Source organism: Mesoplodon densirostris, chromosome 4 (assembly GCF_025265405.1).
Source record: "Mesoplodon densirostris isolate mMesDen1 chromosome 4, mMesDen1 primary haplotype, whole genome shotgun sequence".
Taxonomy (NCBI): domain Eukaryota; kingdom Metazoa; phylum Chordata; class Mammalia; order Artiodactyla; family Ziphiidae; genus Mesoplodon; species Mesoplodon densirostris.
This window is the reverse complement of record NC_082664.1, coordinates 140,564,483-140,585,800: the sequence shown is the minus strand read 5'-3', so window position 1 is coordinate 140,585,800 and position 21,318 is coordinate 140,564,483. Positions and strand designations below refer to the sequence as shown.

At 45.2% G+C, this 21,318-nt stretch overlaps 1 protein-coding gene across 1 annotated transcript in view; it reads right to left on the bottom strand.

Annotated features, from left to right (window-relative positions):
* Positions 1 to 13,620, bottom strand: part of MYO5C (myosin VC) — a 91,100-nt gene extending 77,480 nt beyond the window's left edge. Inside the window, exons 1-5 of the mRNA XM_060095298.1 lie at positions 13,478 to 13,620; positions 10,037 to 10,193; positions 7,485 to 7,628; positions 6,656 to 6,737; positions 5,416 to 5,523 (exon numbers count right to left, since the gene is read on the bottom strand). Of these exons, the coding sequence (XP_059951281.1) occupies positions 5,416 to 5,523; positions 6,656 to 6,737; positions 7,485 to 7,628; positions 10,037 to 10,193; positions 13,478 to 13,605 (619 nt within the window). The 5' untranslated portion in view covers positions 13,606 to 13,620. The remainder of the gene's footprint in view (positions 1 to 5,415; positions 5,524 to 6,655; positions 6,738 to 7,484; positions 7,629 to 10,036; positions 10,194 to 13,477) is intronic.
* Positions 13,621 to 21,318: the final 7,698 nt, after the last annotated feature.

Below are 21,318 nucleotides of genomic sequence, written 5' to 3'. Positions count from 1 at the left end.
GCCTACATTTGAAGGACAGACAATTCTAACAGAAATAAACCCCTGAGCATCACCATGATAAATGACAGGTAAGTGATGAAGAAAAGCAACTAAATATACAAAGTTTGGGAATCTGCTCCGGCACTCCCACTCTCTGTATGATCCATTGCTTACCCCATGCTTTCCAAAACTGACAAAAGTGAAATAATAACTCCAAAGCAATGATGTCAAAGAAAGAACTTAAGACCTCACTTAGGTAATTATTTTTAGTAAGATAAAATCACTGCAAAAGCACCACTGGCCTGAGGTAGATTTCAATGAGAAACATAGTGGTCAAGTTTCTTGAGCCTGAGGTCCAGGATAGGTCTGACTGTTTCCAGAGTATTCTTTCTGTCAGAGATCTTAACGGCTAGGCAAAGATCAAAGGATGAATTAAATGAGAGTCAGCAGAAGAACAAAGGAAATGAGGTCTTGATCAAAATGCACCCCCATTCTGCTTCCTCAGTGGGTAACTTGTGGCTAGCTAAAGTACCTGTGATATTGTGACTTAAACTAAGAAGTATATCCTTGGGCTTCATCCAGTTTCTTAACACACAGAACTTCTAAAACCCCAGGAACTTCCTAACTTCTGAGAGAGATTAAGATGTCTTTTGTTAAGGAGGCAATTTTGGAATGCCCCTAGGTCATGTGAGGATGGGGGCTGGTTGCCAGGGGAAACAACCCTGTGATTGAGAGTTGGAACTTTCAGTCTCACCTCTCAAACTCCAGGGAGCAGAGAGGGGCTAGAAGTTGAACTAACTGCCAATGGCCAATGATTTAATCAACTGTGCCTATGTAATGAAGTCTCCATAAAAATCCAAAAGCACAAGGTTTGCAAGCCCCCACGTGAATGCATGGGGATTGTGGAGAGTGACACACTCAGACAGCATGGAAGCTCCATGCTCCTTCCCACATACTTGCCCCTGTGTATCTGTTCCACATGACTGTTCCTGAGTTATATCCTTTTATAATAAATTGATGATCTAGTAAGTAAAATGTTTCTCTGAGTTCTGTGAGCTGCTCTAGCAAATTAATTGAACCCAAGGAGGTGGTTGTGGGAACCTCTGATTTACAGCCATTCGGTTACAATCACAAGTGACAACCTGATCTGAAGCGGGGTGGGCTGGGGGCAGTCCTGTGGAACTAAGCCCTCAACCTGTGGGATCTAAGGCTTTCTCCAGGTAGATAGTGTCAGAATTGAGGCGAATTGTAGGACATCCAGCTGGTGTCCAGAGAATCGCTTGGTGTGGGGAACCCCCCTCCCCTCCCCCTCCCCCCCAACACACATTGGAATTGGGTCTCAGAACCATTTTAGTACCTCAGAAGCAGAGCCAGAAGGGAAAGCAAATGAAGCTCTGCAGCAGGCATTATCCTTAGTACTTTCTACATAGCACCTCGTCTAATGCTTACAACAACTATATAAAAAGTACTAGTGGGCTTCCCTGGTGGCGCAGTGGTTGAGAGTCCACCTGCCGATGCAGGGGACACGGGTTCGTGGCCCAGTCTGGGAAGATCCCACATGCTGCAGAGCGGCTGGGCCCGTGAGCCATGGCCGCTGAGCCTGCGTGTCCGGAGTCTGTGCTCCGCAATGGGAGAGGCCACAGCAGTGAGAGGCCCGCGTACCACAAAAAAAAAAAAAAAAAAATATATATATATATATATATATATATATATATATATATATATATATATATATATATACTAGTACTGTTCCCATTTTACAGAGGGGGAAACTAAGGCATAGAAGGGTTAGGGAACTTGCCAAAGTTACAATCACACCGGGTGTATCATGGTTAAGCAGTGTACCGCCAGTGACCACTGCAGTGTGTGAAAAGACCTGTGGCGTCATGAAGCTGCCTTAGCTCACCCCAGGGTGTATAAAAGTGATGGTTCCCTGATGACCCTGCACCAGGCAAAGAAGTCTGAGCAGATCCCAGAAGTCTGTTTACTGGGCGTGTTGTGAAGTGGACTTGTGTACTGAACTAGATGACCTCACTGCTAACCTTGTCTGTTTCTCCAAACTGTCTCCATAGCAAACCACAGCAATGGACAAATCAACCAACAAGTACGTGTTTAGCAATTACATTTAAAAAAGGTATCTGCCCGAATGTGTTATAAGCCTATGTACGATTCATGTTGGGCAGTCTGCCCTTGAGGGGGTCTCTGTCTAAGATGATAACACTGAGACACAAACAAGAGGACACAGCCAATGGGACAAGCAGTATACACGAGATATTCACATTGTTGGACACATGCTATTGGATAGAACTTTCCTTGGGGATGAAATGTTCTTTATCTGTGCTGAACAATATGGCAGCTATTTTAGCTACATATGGTTATGAGCATTTGAAAGATGTCTAGTGCAACTGAGAAATGAATTTTAAAATTTATTTCATTTTAATTAGTGTAAACAGTCACTTGTGGCTAGTGGCTAGTAGTTAACTGTGTTGGACAACACAGGTTTAGAGACCATGAAATCAACACACAGCATGAGATTACTGGCTGTGGGGGTCACAGGATGATGGCAATCTCAAAGTTATAGTGAGTTCCATGCATGAATCTACTCCACAGCAGCAAACAGACCTCTGAAGGCTGCTCAAACTTCTTTGCCTGACCAGGGGTCCTCAGGGGACATCCATGTTTAAATGCACTGGGGTTGAAGCTTAGCTTCATGAGTCCACCCACGAATCTTTTCACAAATTGCAAGAAAACTATAAGGAACCCATCAACTATGCTCACTCTATCACCTAGGACAAGGGTCAGCAAACGTTTTCTTATTAGGCTTTGCAGGCTATAGAGTCTATGGCACAAGTACTCAAGTCTGCCACCATAGCATGAAAACGGCCATAGATCATACTCAAATGAGTGTGGCTGTGTTCCAATAAAACTTTATTTACAAAAACAGGCTGCAATCTGCCAACCTCTGGCCTAGGACATTTTTTAGTGATTCATACTTGGAGGTCATGCTTTCATTAAATGTGTACTGATCTCTCATTCTGATAGAGCATGCCACAGTTCATAAACCAAGAGACGTTATCTCTTAATCCTCACAACATCCCCAACAGCTACTGTGGTGGCTACTCTCCAAAGATGACCCCCAATGCATTACCCTCCCATTGTTCATGCCCTGTGTAGTTTTCTCCCTGAGGGTCATAAGTCTGAGCTGGCCCTATGCCTTGCTTTTGATTATTAGCACACAGCAGCAGTGATGCTGCACTGCTTCCGAGGCTGGTTCATAAAAAAACCTGCAGAGTCCACCTGAGCCTGTTGGAACTAGCTCTAGGAGAAGCTAGCCACATGTGACCGGCATGCTGTGAGGAAGGCCACATGGAGGAAGAGAAATGCCCACCCAGCCCTCAGTAGTTCTAGCCATCCCAGCCCATGTGACAGAAGAAGCACTCAGCTGATCCAGCCCTTGCCACCATCATACGAGAATCCCCAAGTAAGAAGTGCCCAGGTGAGCCCAGTCAGCCCAGAATCACAAGAGATAATAATAAATTGTCATTTTAAGAAAGATAAAGTTCTTGTTCCTAGAGGACTCATAGCCATGTCCAATGCATACATGTGGAGGAACATTAAGAGCTGCATATTTCTCTACAAAGATTTTCTTTTGTTCAGTTTAAGTGAACTTTGCAAAATTAAATTTTGTAGCAAAAAAAAAGATCTGATCTTTTTAAAATTAGAAGTTTTGTTAGAATGACTGATTAGGGTAGAAATTGAATGCTAGTTCATAAATTCCTGATGGAAAGGAAGAAGCCCAAAGTTAGACACTTTTTATTTGAAATGTCTATCTCAAGGTTTTCACACAGTTCACAGATGAGAATGAGAAGCTTCGACATGATTATTTCTTCTCTTTTAGGTATATCATTGCTCTCAAATATTCTCATTCAGATTTAGTAGGTCTGGGGTGATATCTAGATATTAGAATTTTTAAAAAAAATCTTCTGGGCCTCCCTGGTGGCGCAGTGGTTGAGAGTCCGCCTGCCGATGCAGGGGATACGGGTTCGTGCCCCGGTCTGGGAGGATCCCATATGCCGCGGAGCGGCTGGGCCCGTGAGCCATGGCCGCTGGGCCTGCGCATCCGGAGCCTGTGCTCCGCAACGGGAGAGGCCACAACAGTGAGAGGCCCGCATACCGCAAAAAGAAAAAAAAAAAAAAAAAAAATCTTCTCAGGTGATCTGATATTCTAGTATTGAGAACCACTGGCAATAAGTCACTGTTTCTCAAAGAGTTAGACTCTTAGTTAAGATCATTTATTTATTTTTTAATAAAATTAATTATTTTTATTGCTTCTTCAAGGATATTCTTTTTTCCTTTTTTTTTTTTATTTGGGGTATGGTTGTTTTACAATGTTGTGTTAGTTTCTACTGTACAGCGAAGTGGAGTTCCCTGTGCTATACAGCAGGTTCTCATTAGTTATCTATTATACATATTAGTGTATTATATGTCAATCCCAATCTCCCAATTCATCTCACCCTCCCAAGAATATCCTGAAGTAAAACCTTGTTTTACTGTGAGCCCATGGAGGTGAAGAATACTTTGACTACTGCTATTATTCGGTGCCCCTTCCATAAGGTTTCTTTTTTTTTAAGGATTTTATTTATTTATTTATTGGCTGTCTCGGGTCTTAGTTGCAGCACACGGGATCTTCGTTGAGGCATTGGGGATCTTTTGTTGTGGCAAGCGGGCTCTTCATAGCGGCATGCGGGCTTCTCTCTAGTTGTGGTGTGCAGGTTTTCTCTTCTCTAGTTGTGGCGCGCAGGCTCCAGGGTGTGTGGGCTCTGTAGCTGTGCACACGGGTTCCAGACTGTGTGGGCTCTGTAGTTGTGGAGCGCAGCTTCAGAACCTGTGCGCTCTGTAGTTTGCAGCACTCAGGCTCTCTAGTTGAGGCACATGAGCTCAGTAGTTGTGGCACACGGGCTTAGTTGCCCGGTGGTATGTGGGATTTTAGTTCCCTGGCTAGGGATCAACCCCGCGTCCCCTGGATTGCAAGGTGGATTCTTTACCACTGGACCACCAGGGAAGTCCCTGCCATAGGGTTTTTAAAATTATTTATTTATTTATTCATTCATTCATTTTTATTGGAGTATAGTTGCTTTACAATGTTGTGTTAGTTTCTGCTATACAACAATGTGAATCAGCTATATGTATACATATGTCCCCTCCCTCTCACCCCCTCTTCAATCCCACCCATCTAGTTCATCATAGAGCACAGAGTTGATTTCTATATCTTTTAAGGGAAAAGCACCTTTTTGACAGCTTGGCCTCCAAGTATGTTTTTTGATTGGCTAATCTTAAAATTAGAATTTATTAGGTGTCTTCAGAACACATGCATGCTGGGCATCCCAGCCTTTTTGGAGAAAATGGCCACTCCTGGGATAGGATGCTTTCACTTACCCAGTAGTGTGAAGGTCTTCTGAGTCTCTATCATGTCAGCTCTGTCATTCACGCCCTCAATGATGGTACTGCCCCCCATTCTCGTATAATTAAATTCTTCTGCACTCCCTGAAATCAAAAGTAAGGCTGTGATATCTATGACACAGAAATGTGAACATACATGTACATCAGAAGCGAGAAGAAAAGTTCACACTTAATGTGCTGTCTTAAGCACTTTACAAATGTCTTTCCACTTATTCCTTAGAATTCTACATTGCTGACTCAGAAGCTGAGGCTCAGAAAAGTGAAGTGGCCTGCTCATGGACCCACAGCTGACCACAGAGCAAGAATTAAAACACAGGCCTGACTCCAGAGCACGTGGTTTTTGTTCCCATATCTAACAATTTTATACAGCATTACTGAGGTTTACTGAACGTATGATTAACTGTAGAAAACTTGATAAGTTTTGATAAACATATACCGTTATAAAAACATCACTATGGTCAAGATAATAACCATATATGCATCTAATATTTGAATAGTAGGGGAGCCTTCAGAAAGCTCTTCCATGTTCGCTCTTCACATTCTATTTGGCAGACAAGGCATGGATATTATCATTGTATGAAATCTGAAGAAACTTAGATTCTACAAGTGCAAGTAACTTCTCCAGGATTAGGCAGTGTGCATTCAACTCTGACACACCAGACAATTCTGTCTACCAACATGGCACAAACGACCAAGACAGGAGAGCCGAGATACCACCGGAGTTGGGCCATTTGCACTAAATGACAAATAGCTCATTAATTATGGTTACGATTAATAATGATTTTGAGCCATCAAGGAAATTCAAATTATGATAGAGGTACCCTGTCTCAGAAGACATGGAAGTATGTCATAGCTGTTAGAAAAATGACCATCCAAGAAGTTCAGATAAAGAGAAAAGTTTGGGGACTTAGATCAGTAAGTCCCAGTGGTCAGAAGGCCTTCTTCAGGTAGTTCTGGCTGGATGGACCACAATCACTCTGCAGCTTTGAAAAGAACCCTGGAGTTGAAGGGGTCCCCTATTCCTGGACTCACTTTGCCCCTAACTAATCTATCTCCTTAGTTAAATGCATCAATTCCACCCCTGGAACCCAAGGATCTTATATTTTTGGACAGAATACTTTTTTTTTAAGTGATGATATTATAAGAAGACGAAATTAACCTAGAATTAAAATTCCTACATAAAAAAGAGACTCTTCCAACACCATGCATTACATACCCAATTTAAGATGTTTAAATTCCGACTGCTGTGCAGATGCACAAAGCTGATAGAAAATGTGGTAATTTCGCTCATTTTCTGACTGTAAAATAAAGAAAAGCCCTGAAATTACACAAGCCCTTTACAAATGAAAATGTGAGGTTTTCAACAAGAGGGTCTTAGATGGCTAATCTGTATTGACAGTTCTGCTCTCATGGACACGGACATCTACGTGTTTTTGCCGTGACCCAACTTCTTGCCTCCACTGGCTCACAGAGGGAGAACTGGTGGCCCAAGATCACCTTCCGAATAACCACCGCAGAGAAAATGTTATTAAACAAAACATTCTACGAAATGGAAATAATGTAGTTAGTACCAGGTGAAATTTTAAAGAAACTCCCTGCAATACAAGGTTTACTGTTACTCTCCTTCTGGGCCAAAACAATGAGAATTTTCTCCATTTTATGGACAGAAGCCTTTTTCTTAAACCCCGCCTCTCTAGATCTGATCCCATTCCCTTCCTGATACAAAAGCCAGTCTAACAGCTTTGTCTATTTCAAGTAGTCTTTGTGTTCTAGAAAGATAAACTTGATTTTTAAATGCTAAGGATTTAAGTGCCTAAAATTGAAAGTCATAAACTTTTCCCTCAACCATACAATTCCACTAATACTGCACCTATTCATCAATTTTCATTTTTAAGAAATAGAAAAAAATAACCCAAACTGCAAATGTAATATAGGAAAACTGTATTCTTCAAGTCACAGAACAATGTAGGTTGTCTAATGAATATATGAATGTGAACCATACTACAAAAGTTGGGGAAAAGGAAATTTAATATTTTTATCCTTACTTGAAAGACAACTCTGGATTTCTCCAGTAGGTAAGTTCTCATGTTGGCTCCTATAATTTGATATTTCTCATCAAAACTGATTTCTGTGTATTTCCCAAACCGACTGCTGTTGTCATTGCGGGTGGTCTTGGCATTTCCAACAGCCTACAAAACATAGTAACAACATTAAAAAAAAACCTTTGCATCAATATTATTGGAGCAGTTACAGTAAAATCCAGTCTTGTATGCTGGGGAAAAGTCTGATTATAGAGGGAGGCCGGGAGGCAGGGGCTCGCAGGGAATAAGACACATCCTTAGGTCTCCTCAGTCTCACCTCAAGGCTCTCCTCAATCTTACTGGTAGACACTGAGCGGGATCAGAAAACACACGGGTTCTGATGTTTCAAGGCCCTAGGTTCCTTTTTTACTATCTGTGTGATGCTAGAAAGTTATTTCACCTTTCCAAGTCTCAATTTCTCTAGCTGTAATATGGGGAAGTATGCATCTTACAGAGTTGGGAGAATTAAATGAGATAATATACAGTGACTCAACTCATCTACACCTAAAATATTAGAGATGCTCAATTCGAAGTCTACATCCTTCATCCAACCTTTATTTCTGTCCTTATCCCTTACCACTTCCCTACTCGAACTTTCTACTCAACCAAAAAACTGCCTTCTTCCATCCCTCTCACACTGAGCATGATTTTTTTTTTTTACTTCTGCTACTGAATTCTGTCTCTCCTCTTGCCCACGCTGCTCTCCCTTCCTGGGCACCTTCCATCTGGAAGTACCTTTCCTATGCACACACATCGCATTCCTGTCCAGGCCATCATGCTTTTGGACAACATGTATTTACTGGCAGGCGAAGGTAAACCAAGTAGACATGGTCCTGCCTTCATGGAGCTTACAATAGTGGGTGAGACAAACCCTAAACAAATAACCACACAATATCATCCACTGGGCATTTAACAGGGTAGTGCTTCTTGACAACCTTTTTACTGCCATCTTGGATCATGATTTATCTTTCTATTCGAATTTAAAATATGTTATGTTAGAGGAGTCTTAAAACTTGGGGATTGGACCTTATTTTCATTACTTCCTGTATTATATTTTGGCACAGTGGCTTAAACAAAATAGGTGGTCTGATAAATATTCATGGAGGATTTTGATTCAAGAAAACAGGGAGAAAGGGTCTAGGAATCTAACGTTCTTAATTATTTGCTATGCTTCCAAATAAATCCAAATCAATCCTCTTCCCAATTTGCAAGGCAGCCAAGCTTGGCCTTTGGGCCCTCTCGTGAGCTGTCAGATGCCCCTTCTTCCTTGAGGGTTGTCTCCTTACCCATGGGTGCCATTGTGGTTGGCCTTGCCCACATATCTGAGCCAGTCAGTGGTGTGCTGATGAATCACTCTCGGGGAGGGGAAGATGAACAGCCTGGATATGTGACATTTGCCAATTTATAAGGTGTAAATACTTCCACCATGACTGATTTCAAACTACCAGAGGTTTAACAATAACTTGCAAAAGAATTCCTGAATGTTTAACAATCAGCCCATGAAAGCTGGTGCTGGTTCGCTGGAGAACACCACTGGTCTTGGTGTACCAGTTGTCTCTGTGGTTGAGGAAATTTCCCCTGGGATATAAACGTAAACAGGGGACTCCTGAAATCCTGATGGTAGAATTTCTAGCCCAGCAGGTAGAGGAGAGAGGCCTTGAAAGCAGCAATCTATGCCCCAATCTCCTTCAAATCCCACCGGAGAACAGACTTCCTTGCTCCTTCCCTGCCCTCACTTCTTTGGTTTTTAAAGGAAGGGAACTCAAGTTAGCAAGGACAACATACAGGCATACCTTGAAGATATGGTGAGTTTAGTTCCAGACCACCACAATAGGGCAAATGTCACAATAGAGCAAGTCGGACGAATTTTCTGGTTTCCCAGTGCATACAAAAGTTATGTTTACACTATACTATAGTCTATTAAGGGTGAAATAGCATATGTCTAAAAAAACAATGTACACACCTTAATTTTAAATATTTTATTGTTAAAAAATGCTAACCACCATCTGACCCTTCAGCAAGTCAGAATCTTTTTGTTGGTGGAGGGTTTGAAATACTGTGAGAGTTACCAAAACGTGACCCAAAGTGAGCAAATGCTGTTGGAAAAATGCACTGATAGACTTGTTTGATGCAGTATTGCCATAAACCTTTAACTAGTTTAAAAAGAAAAGAAGGGCCTCCCTGGTGGCGCAAGTGGTTGAGAGTCCGCCTGCCGATGCAGGGGATACGGGTTCGTGCCCCGGTCTGGGAGGATCCCATATGCCGCGGAGCGGCTGGGCCCGTGAGCCATGGCCGCTGAGCCTGCGCGTCCAGAGCCTGCGCGTCCGGAGCCTGTGCTCCGCAACGGGGGAGGCCACAACAGTGAGAGGCCCGCATACCGCAAAAAAAAAAAAAAAAAAAAGAAAAGAAAAAAGCAATATCTGCAAAGTGAGGTATGCCTGTATACACAAACCAGCCCACTTCTCCATACACGCCTCTGCCTCTGTCCCCACTCCCCACCCCCACGGGGTACACACCTCAGTTATGGGGTTCGACGCCAGAACCTTGTCTTCCACGTGAGCATTAGTGCTGGACTTGCTGACGGTGGCGAAGTACCTCATGGCATAGCGAGCAGATACTGTCTTTCCAGCACCCGACTCCCCGCTTACAATTATTGACTGATTTTTATTATTTCTAAAGCAAATAAATAAAAGGATTTTTTAAAATATTCATTTCTTCCTATTAGGCAATATATACTCATCAAGAAAAATGTAGATAAGCCCGAAGAAGGGACTTTGTTTTATCACTTGAAAGTAACTGCTTTTAACATACCAGTGAATTTCCTTCTAGTCTTTTCCTCTGTGATCCTGCTGAACACACAACTTTGTTTCGTGTTGTGTCCCCTGTGCTGAGAGTCCCCAAGACCAATCCCAGATCAGTGATCCACTAGCAGGACTCACAGGACTCAGCACATATTTGCACTCATGGCTAAGATCTATTACACCAGAAGGATACAAAGCAAATCAGCAAAGGGAAAAGGCATACAGGGCCAAGTCCAGAGGAGGCCAGGTGTAAACTTCCAAGAGTCCTCTCCCAGTGGAGTCACACAGGATGCACTTACTTCCTCCAGCAATGAATTATGACAACACACGGGAAACACTGTCTACCAGGGAAGCTCAATAGAGACTCAGTGTCCAGGGTTTTTACTGGGGGCCGGTCACATAGGCATCCTCTGCTATCACACACCAAAATTCCAGATGCCCAGAAGGAAAGAAGATACTCAGCAGGAACCACATTGTTCACACAAACAGTTTAGGTGCAGTGAGCCACTCTCAGCAAACAGGAAATGCTGAGAACCTTCCTGAAATCCAAGTTCCCAGAGGTTTGCCACAGGTCAAACCTGCAAGCAGGTTTCTAAAGATAGCAGTCTCAAGCCTATGTCAACTCCTTTCTGTATATCCCCACTTAAATATAAAAACATTTTAAAGATATCATCATTTGGAGAGCAATTACTTGAAATGTGCTTGGGAACACGTGTGCTCCATAAGCCAACATGTTCTGCTACACAACTTAGAGATCTTAAAAAATGCATTAAACTTTTTGTGTCATAAGATCATGATGGTAGAACCTTATTACAGTGCTGTCCTAACACCACTTACGTGCCAGGTGCTTGGTGAAAACTTTACAGGGATTCTCATTTAAGCCTCACAAAAATCCTATGCCACATACTGTGTACCCATTTTACAGATGAGTAGAACAGTGACTCAGTGAGGCACAGAACACACATCCTCCCTGTGAACACTGGAGAGGACCTTAGAGAGAGAGCTCCTGGCCTCAGTGAGGAAGCTAAGATGCTCAGGAGGTGAACGACACTCCCCGTGCCCCTCAGCTGCATGGAGTGGGACTGGGGTAACTAAAGCTGGGCTCTCCGGACTCCTAGTCTAGCATCAGCAAGTCCAGTAAGAGCCTGCCTTAGGTTCGGTTCTGCTACTACAGTTAGACAGACCTCCAGAGGAAACTGTCTCTTCAAGCTTGAACCTGGTTCAGTCCTGCAGCTCTAACGAGCTCATGCTACTGACACCCAGGAGCAGTCCTGGCCTGTCAGGCTCTGAGCCACACAGACTCTAATCTTGCAGATGCCCTGGAGACCTACAGGGGCCAGGGTAAATCCCAGAACCACGGGTGTTTTAGCACTGGAAAGAACCTTGCTGTAGCAGAAGCCAAGGTAATTGGCAATTTTTTTTGGAACCTCCAGGATCTTTCATTTTCTGGTACCATCGGGCTTGGCTGCCCTCTGCTCATGAGCCTCCACACTACCCGCAGGGCTCAGGAAAGGGGGGAGACTTTTACATCATTCATCACAGCACCAGAGTAGGGACGGCAGGTTCGGGTCCAGCTGGTGTCCTCAGGAGCAGAGCCTGGCTTGGCTCCCAGCCTCTGATGTGTTTACAAAAGAGAGGGAGTCACACAATCCGTTGTGGCCTGACAGGTGCATCGAGGCATGGAGGGCGCCTGCTGAGACTGAGGACGTGGGGTTCGGGTGTCCCAGGTTACTGGTTTTTAATCAGTAATTCTCTACCCAACATTCATCCTCCCCTGCTTCTTAGGGACTAGGCCCCAATTTTTAGCGGACATGTTGCTGCGTATATGAAAGACTACATATCCCAGCCTCCCCTGTGGCTAGGCATGGTCATGTGAGTAGGACCTGACCAATGAGCTGTGGGCAGAAGTGCTCTGTGGGGGCTTCTGGGAGGGCTCCTTAACCAGGAGGGGCACACCCTTCCCCTGGGACATTCTGTAGCCTAGAAAAGAGAGAAAGAAGGCTGAGTACTTGCTTGGCCCTGAGGCCAAGGATCCCGCTCCAAGGATTGGGAAGCTGGAAGGCACTGATCCTTGATGACTTGGTAGAGCTGATGTGCTAGCCCTGGACTGCCCATCAGACTTCTCTGCAGGAGAGAACCATGCATTTCTACCTTGTATAAGCCACCATTATTTTTTCCTGGTTATAAGCAGTAGAGCTTGGAATGGGTGCTCTCTGAGCACCTAGCTCACAGATGAGGATCCTGAAGCTGAGGGAGATCAGGGCTGTGCCCAGGGTTATGAAGTAAATGTAGCAGACTCAGGTCCTGTGTCTCAGGTTTTATCTGTGAAATAAGGGCATGATGGCGGTTCAAAAGACTTCACAGAGGTGTTCTAAGACTCAAAGGAGACCACTGTCTGTGAAAGTTCTTTTGCAAACTGTAAGGATTTACAAAGATCCTTTTACAGATCAGGATGTTGAAGCCAAAATAGGATAGTTATGGGGAAAAGAAATTACACATGGAGTCTAGAAATCTGAGCACAAATCCCAGCTCTGCCTTTCTCTTGCTGGGTGACCTTGGGTGGATGGCTTCACATCTCAGTTGTCTGACTACTGCTCAGGCATCCTCATCACACGCTCTTTTGAGGGCACTCAAGATGATGTGTGAGAGTGTGTGCACAGTGCCTGGTCCACAGGAGGCTTTTCATAAAAGCCTCCTGGTTTGCTAGCAGAACAATAACTTCACAGGCCATACAAAAAACAAGTGGCAAAATTAGAATAAACCCCCCAATCTCCTACAGCTAAAACCTGTGCTCATCTATCATTAGAGTCTGCTGCCATGGATGGGTAAAAATGCTTAAGCATCTCACAGTGAAGAATAAATCAATTTTCTTCCAACCAAACACACTGCAAGAAAAGCATCGGCTATTTCCAGATTGGTAGGACTGACTTGACTACCTAGAAGGGGCAAAACCAGGAAACTTGGTTTAGACAGTTATATAGCAAACAGTCATTTGCTACTTGGTACAGTCAGTCTGCTCTACCAAGCACCCCCACCGGTCTGATTGATGGTCACTTTTAATGAGACCCGGCCAGATGTCTCCCTACCACTGTGAAGGCCCAGCAAATGCAGGAGCACTGGGAGAGCAAGAGGAAGCCCTGCCTGGCAGGAGGCTACCTGGCCATCTGCTTGTATGCCTCTTCCGCCACAGCAAATATGTGCGGGTCCATATCGCCCATGTTCTGCCCGCTGTAGGCGTGGATGATGGCATCTCCATATATCGGCAGCTGCTTGTAAGGATTCATGGCCACCAGGATGATTCCTGAGGAAAGATGTCAGATGCAGTGATGGGATTCTTAGTGTCACCTCTTTCGCCGAGTTCTTTTGAGAAACCGCAGCTCTGTCACTTATTAAATCTCCTGTGTGACTTTGGGCAGGTCACTTAATGCTCCGAATCTCAGTTCCCTGCCGAGGTCACCTACATTTCTAGGCTACTCTGAAGGTTAGATGAGATGACAGATGGCAACACCCTAAAACTGAGAGGCTCTTACAATTCTCAGTGTAAACATAATGATAATATCGCTGCCCAAAATAAGTAATAAACTTATCACATCCAATGAGAAACTCAAACACAAGCTTTATCCACATACATTTTTCTTGGTAGTCCAATCTTAGTTTTTGTTGAAGACTCTCCCCACCTAGATACTTCTTTTTATAACAAACTCTAAGATCAGACGTGTGTACCTTCTAGATAGAAATCTAGGCAAATTTTTAGGTGTGATTACACACTTTGACAGAGTCAACATTTCTAATATAAACATAATATAAAACATAATCAGGATGCTCTAGACAATGAGCATGAAGTTTGTCATTCCTGCGCTCCTAGAATTGCTCTCCTTACCACTGTAGGTATAAATGAGTTTGGATTCTGCAAAGCGGATTCTGAGATTGTGGAGCACAGCGGGCTCGTGGAGATAGCTGAGGGCCGTGAGGTCATTCTCACCCACGAGGATGTCAGGATTCCGAAGTGGAGGCAGAGATTCTGGATCAACGGAATAATCCAGCTCCTGTGGACAAAGATGAAATTAAAGTTCTGGAAGTAAAAGTTTTTTGGTGTTTCTGCTGAATCACTGTCCTCTTTCCTATCTACCCCACTTTGGAGTGATCCCTGACACTCTAAAAAAACAAATTTAAGTATAGCAATGAGAAAATAATCTTCGTGGCTGACTTTTGGCAGCCAGGTGATCAAGGTATTGGCTGTGTGCCTTAGGGTGTGTCACTCACCCTCTCTGGCCCTCCCTTCTCTCATCTGTGAAAAGACTGGCTGGACCAGATCAGGGGTCCTCAGAGCTACAGAGGCCTCAATGAGGGGTGACAGGGAAGTTACATGGTCAGGGACCTGGGCATCCCATCCCAATTCTACCACAGGGGCTCTACTTGCATGTGGTTTAGCTGCTGGTGCCATGAAAGTTTTCATTTGGAAACAGGATTCTGTTGCTAAAATGACTCAATGATCTAAGGTCCCCTGAAGCTCTAAGGTTGCCGAATCTCTGTGGGAAGTTGACATTCTTGGTGGTGAGAAGTGTCTAAAGGAGCCTACGTGGGGTGATGGTCTCTCTGTGAGAGGCCCCCTGTACAGGTGACTCCTGTCTGCAGCCACCTGTGTTCCCAAGGGCTGCAGGGCTGCCTATTTCTATGATGCTCAGCCCTGGGCTGAGTAACTGGCCCAGGATGGCCTCTCATCTGCTAGATTTCACCAATGTATATTCCGAAAGTAGCTGCCTGAGCAGAATGAAGGCAAGGTCAGCATGCCTTGTGGGCCTTGCAGATGTCAGAGCATTAAGGGACCTTATTACCATCTGTTCTACCTTCCTTCACTTTCACTTCACAGCTTGGGGAAGTGACTTGAGCAAGGACACCCAGCAGGTTTGTTTCCCTTCCACTTCCCAGGCTGCCTTCTTTTCCATACCTGGTCCTGGACCAGCTGCACAAAGTGACCCAGCTGCCCTTAGCAAGAGCCCACTCTGCAGGCCCTGTGCCAAGTACTCAGCACTGGTTTTTCATCTGATTCTCAAAACTGCTTTCTAAGGAGAGCATGACATCCCTAACTAAGAGTTAAGGAGACAGGTTCAGAGAAGTCAAGCTCCTTGTTGAAGGTCACAAAGTTAATATGGGTCTGGCTGACTCTGAAGCCTGCGTCATGATGCCTGGTCAACGCTGACAGGGGTTTCGTTTGTTAGCTGGTTGGACTGTTTTCCATAAGGAGAGCAGCTCAGGGCAATCCAGGACAACTGGGCATGGATCCTCATAGCAGCTGCCTGCTCATTATCAATGCAATTATATTTATGGACCTGCCCCAAGCAGGATATTTTTAACCCACACACTTTCAAGAATAAGACAAAGCGCTGCTCATACATAATTTATACTTACCCTGAGTTTTTCCGTTATGTTTTATTTATTATTTATTTATTTATGGTTGTTTTTTTTTTTGCGGTACGTGGGCCTCTCACTGTTGTGGCCTCTCCCGTTGCGGAGCACAGGCTCCAGATGCGCAGGCTCAGCTGCCATGGCTCACAGGCCCAGCCGCTCTGCGGCATGTGGGACCTTCCTGGACCAGGGCACGAACCCGTGTCCCCTGCATCAGCAGGCGGACTCTCAACCACTACGCCACCAGGGAAGCCCTCTGTTATGTTTTAAATCAACAACCTCCTTTTCCAGTTCAGCCACTGTGTGTTTGTGTGTGTGTGTGTCTTATGTGTGAAAGAAACAGAAGGAGAGAGAGAGAAAGACAAATAGAACAGACAGTCTTTGGGGGAGGGGAGAAAATATGAATGTGAAGAACATGAGATCGACAGCTGGAAACAGAGGTGATATTTTCTTATATAAAGCAGGCTTTGTCCTTCATGGTATAGATAAAGGGTTAAGTTAAAAAGCAACAGATGAATGGATAAAGATGTGGCACATATATACAATGGAATATTACTCAGCCATAAAAGAAATGAGATTGAGTTACTTGTAGTGAGGTGGATGGACCCAGAGTCTGTCATACAGAGTGAAGTAAGTCAGAAAGAGAAAAACAAATACCATATGCTAACACATATATATATGGAATCTAAAAAACCAAAGTTTATTAAGAACCTAGGGGCAGGACAGGAATAAAGATACAGATGGAGAGAATGGACTTGAGGACATGGAGAGGGGGAAGGGTAATCTGGGACGAAGTGAGAGAGTGGCGTGGACATATATACACTACCAAATGTAAAATAGATAGCTAGTGGGAAGCAGCCACATAGCACAGGGAGATCAGCTGGGTGCTTTGTGACCACCTAGAGGGGTGGGATAGGGAGGGTGGGAGGTGGGGAGACGCAAGAGGGAGGGGATATGGGGGTATATGTATATGTATAGCTGATTCACTTTGTTATACAGAAATTAACACACCATTGTAAAGCAATTATACTCCAATAAAGATGTTAAAAAAAAAAAAAAAAAGCAGTCTGGCCACCTGCCATCTTACCTGCCTCTCCCCCTCTTCCGAGCAGCTCATTCAGGGCCAGGAATGTCACCACCTGAAGCCCTGCTCATATTACTAAAGCAGAAAACTGCCACTGCAGCTGCTGCCCTCAGATTTTTCTCCCCAAAGCCATCTGATCCCTAATCAGAACCTTGACTGTGCACAGGAGATACTCAACAAATGCCCCCAAGGAGTTTCTGATGGGAAGGGAAAGGCTAAATGGAAATAGCAGCTCCTCTGCCTCGCCCCTTGCATTTACACACGCCCCCACGGATGATCTCATCTGATCTTCAGCAGCCCTGTGATATGCTGTTACTAACTCCATCTGACATGTGAGGAAGCCGAGGGGCTCACTGTCACAGACTTAGTGGGATCTGAACCCAGATAGTCTGCCACAGACTGGGCAGGATTTGAACTCAGACAGTCTGATTCTAGAGGATGTGCTCTTAACTGCTATGTTTATCTCCCTTCCCAGGATCTCAGGAGATGACTCCAAATCCAGGACAGTCTGATTGGCAGTAATATGTCCTGTCTCTGCAGAGACCATTTCCATGCCTTGGAAATTCCAGCATTTTAATATTCATGTGAAATTCCCAGGGCTAACTCTGACATCCAGATGGATCATGAATCCTTTGTCCAGCTCTGCATCCAGATACTTGATCCTAAAAACCTAAGGTCAGCCTAACTATGGGTCCAGTGGGATGTCATTACAGCTATGGGGGGAAAGGACAACTCATCATGGAAACTTAAAGCGGAGATAAAATCTGTAGAAACTGGTCATCGAAAGCCATGACCAGCCTTTGAGAGGAGCTCTTCACGAGCATGCTCTACCATGGGGACAACTGCCCAACCTCCTGCTCATCCTTTGCCTCTCCCTTGCCACACCGGCACCACAGAGCTTCCTCATAATGTCCTACCCAGCTGGGCTTCCTGTCCCCTTGTCCCATCTCCCGTCACTCCTCCAACTGCCCTGTTACACTCCCTCCTGGAGGTCCCAATTCTTACCTCTTTCTTTCCATCCATAGACTGACTCTCCATTCTCCCACACCTCCCTCTCCCTTCCTGTTTTCTTTTTTTTTCTTTTTTGCGGTACACGGGCCTCTCACTGTCGTGGCCTCTCCCGTTGCGGAGCACAGGCTCTGGAAGCGCAGGCTCATCAGCCATGGCTCACGGGCCCAGCAGCTCCGTGGCATGTGGGATCTTCCCGGACCGGGGCACAAACCCACGTCCCCTGCATCGGCAGGCAGACTCTCAACCACTGCGCCACCAGGGAAGCCCTCCCTTCCTGTTTTCTATCTCCCTTATTCTGTGTCTCTTCCTCTTCCCATCTTGATGTTTTGCTCTACCAGTTTATGTCTTGGGCTCAAACTACCTCCTCTCCAAGTTTCTCATCTTCACCCAGTCTCTGTGCTGAGACCCATAAAACCAAAATGGTAATCATTTTTCAGCATTCTCCCAACATTGCTGAATCCCCAGAAAGGCAGCACAGAGCACAGACCTGTCCACTGCATCTCATTCCAGAGAGAGGCCCAGCTGACGCAGGGCACTTTATGTCTTCATTAGGGTAGTGGGGGGTGGAGGCAGGGAGGTGGGGAGGGGTACAAACACACGGGTGGATCCACAGCACCAGCTGGCCATGTCAGGTGCCCCCTCATGTGCCCTCCGCCGAAGGTGCTCCCCTCCCACACCCACCCTACAGTTTCTCCTTTATACATCATGGTAGTTATGATCGAGGACCCTCACCGTTCCATCCTCCAGCAGGAGACGCAGGACTTTGTCACCAACTCTATAGTCCTTTGCTATTTCGGCAGACTTCCAAACTTCTTCAGGATCAGGAATCCAAACCCTGTTGTACTGACCAACAGAATAAGAAAGGCTTAGTTTCAGCACTTTAAAAGCAAAACACAAATCGTTAGATGATTAGACTCAGGGAGATTTCTTTCTGTCCACTACGTCAGTAAATTCATTAGGAATACTTTTATTTATTTTTTGTGTGGTACGCAGGCCTCTCACTGTTGTGGCCTCTCGCGTTGCAGAGCACAGGCTCCGGAAGCGCAGGCTCATCAGCCATGGCTCACGGGCCCAGCAGCTCCGTGGCATGTGGGATCTTCCCGGACCGGGGCACAAACCCACGTCCCCTGCATCGGCAGGCGGACTCTCAACCACTGCGCCACCCGGGAAATCCAGGAATACTTTTACCTAATTTTTGCTTGTGAGGTAATCGTTTGTGTATCTGCAATGCACCTAGGCCTAGCTGCTTCATTTCACAGGTAATAGAATTCCCAAAGCCTCTTAAATACATATTGAAAAAGGAAAGCCTGGGAGTGAAAAGGAAATCTGTGAGTCTCTTAATGGGAAGATCTGAGCACTGTCTACAAGAGCTGGAGCAGAGGGATGTGGTTCACCACTGATGGACTATGGGGCTCTGGGCCAGACACTTAACTTCTTGTGCTCATTTTTCTCATCTATAAAATGGGCACAACAATACCTACTCAATACTTTACAGGTTTGCTGGGAGGTTAAATTGGACTGAGTAGCTGACAGCACTTTGCAAAATGCTGTGGAAGCAGTGTTACAGCAGTGTTATCACAGTCTTATCACACTGGTCGGCAGCCAAGGATTCCCACCGTGGGAAATGTGGAAGTCCTGAGCTCAGCGTCCCACCTGGCTCAGTGCTGATGTGCAAGTTCTTAAGCACAGTTACATTGCTATGAATTATCCCCCCAAAATTCATATGTTGAAGCCCTAACCCCCAATGTGAATATATTTGGAGATAAGGTCTTTAAGAGGTAATTAAGGTTAAATGAGGTCATAAGGCCCCGATCCAATAAGATTAGTGTCCTTATAAGAAGAGATACCAGGGAGCTTGCATGCACACTCTCTCTCCACCTGCATGCACAGAAGAAAGGCCATGGGAGTTCAGTGAGAAAACAGCTGTCTGCACCCAAGGGGAGAAGCCCTCACCAGACCAACCCTGCCAACACCTTGATCTTGGACTGCCCAGCCTCCAGAACTGTGAGAAAATAAACGTCTGTTGTTTAAGCACCCAGTCTGTGGAATATTGTTATGGCAGCTCAAGCCGACCAATACACACATCTAATATTCACACTCACACACTGGGAAGGGGGCAGGCTCACTCTCCAGAAGTCATCAGGGGCACCTGAATGCAGCTTGAGGTAAACACAAAGTGACTGCCATGTCTCTATACTGCAGCTGTCACAGGGCCCCATGAGTCATTCTTCTCTCTCCTGCATGCATGCTGCAGCATCATGCACTGACTACTCTTGCTTTCACCCAGACCCCACATTTCATATTCTCCTGTGGTCATCTATTTGTTTGTTCATTCACTCTTTCGTTCATTCATTCACCCATCCATCCATCCCATCCATCCAACCATCCAACACCTGGGCACCTCCTGGGACTTTCCTGGTGACACAGTGTTTAAGAATCCACCTGCCAATGCAGGGGACATGGGTTCAAACTCTGGTCTGGGAAGATCCCACATGCCAAGGAGCAACTAAGCCCATGTGCCACAACCAGACTCAGGGAGAGTCTTTGTTGCAGTGCAACAAAGAGCAGCCCCTGCTCGCTGCAACTAGAGAAAGCCCGTGCACAGCGACGAAGACCCAACGCAGCCAATAAATAAATAAAATAAAATAAACCTAAAAAAATTTTTTAAAAAAAGAACACCTGGGCAACTCTTATGTATGCGTCTGGCACAGTGCTGGATTACCAAGAAAGAAAGGCATCTCCTCTTAATCATCATGGTCTTCCTACTAACTCAGCCAATCTCTAACCTGGAGCTGCATGTGCATTATGTGTATATTTGCATCTGTCTGCTCACATATCAGTGGTTTCTATCAATGGGGGCACCCCTACAGGATACCCTGATGTCCTGGGACATAACCAGGCCAAAAGGAACAAGAATTGGGAAGCACTCACATGGAGACATGAAGTAGCACCCAGGAAAGCTCCTGAATCCAAAGGCTCAATAGCTCAGGATCCCAGATCTAGATGAAGCCTAAGAAGCCGTGCAGCGTCTAACCCTCATTTCCCAGAGAAAACTGGCCTCAGGACTCCAAGTTCTCCAAGAGCAGAGCTGAGATGAAACCCATATGTTGGGTGGTGGAGGTAATATGGCTGGTGCCTACAGTGGCATCTCCTTTCCACCTCCTTACATTCACAGGCCAAAGGAATATTGGTCCTCTGGCATTGTCCCTCAATGGGACAAATGGACCTTCTGAAGGTAATTGTCGAGTGTGTAAACTCTTGTAACAGGGAATGTTTGTGCCTTTAGGAGAGAATGCTGCACTTATTTATTTATTTATTTATTTAGGCTGCGTTGGGTCTTCGCGCGGGCTTTCTCTAGTTGCAGCGAGCAGGGGCTACTCTTCATTGCAGCGTGCAGGCTTCTCATTGCGGTGGCTTCTCTTGTTGTGGTGCACGGGCTTAGCTGCTCCACAGCATGTGGGATCTTCCCGGCCCAGGGCTTGAACCCGTGTCCCCT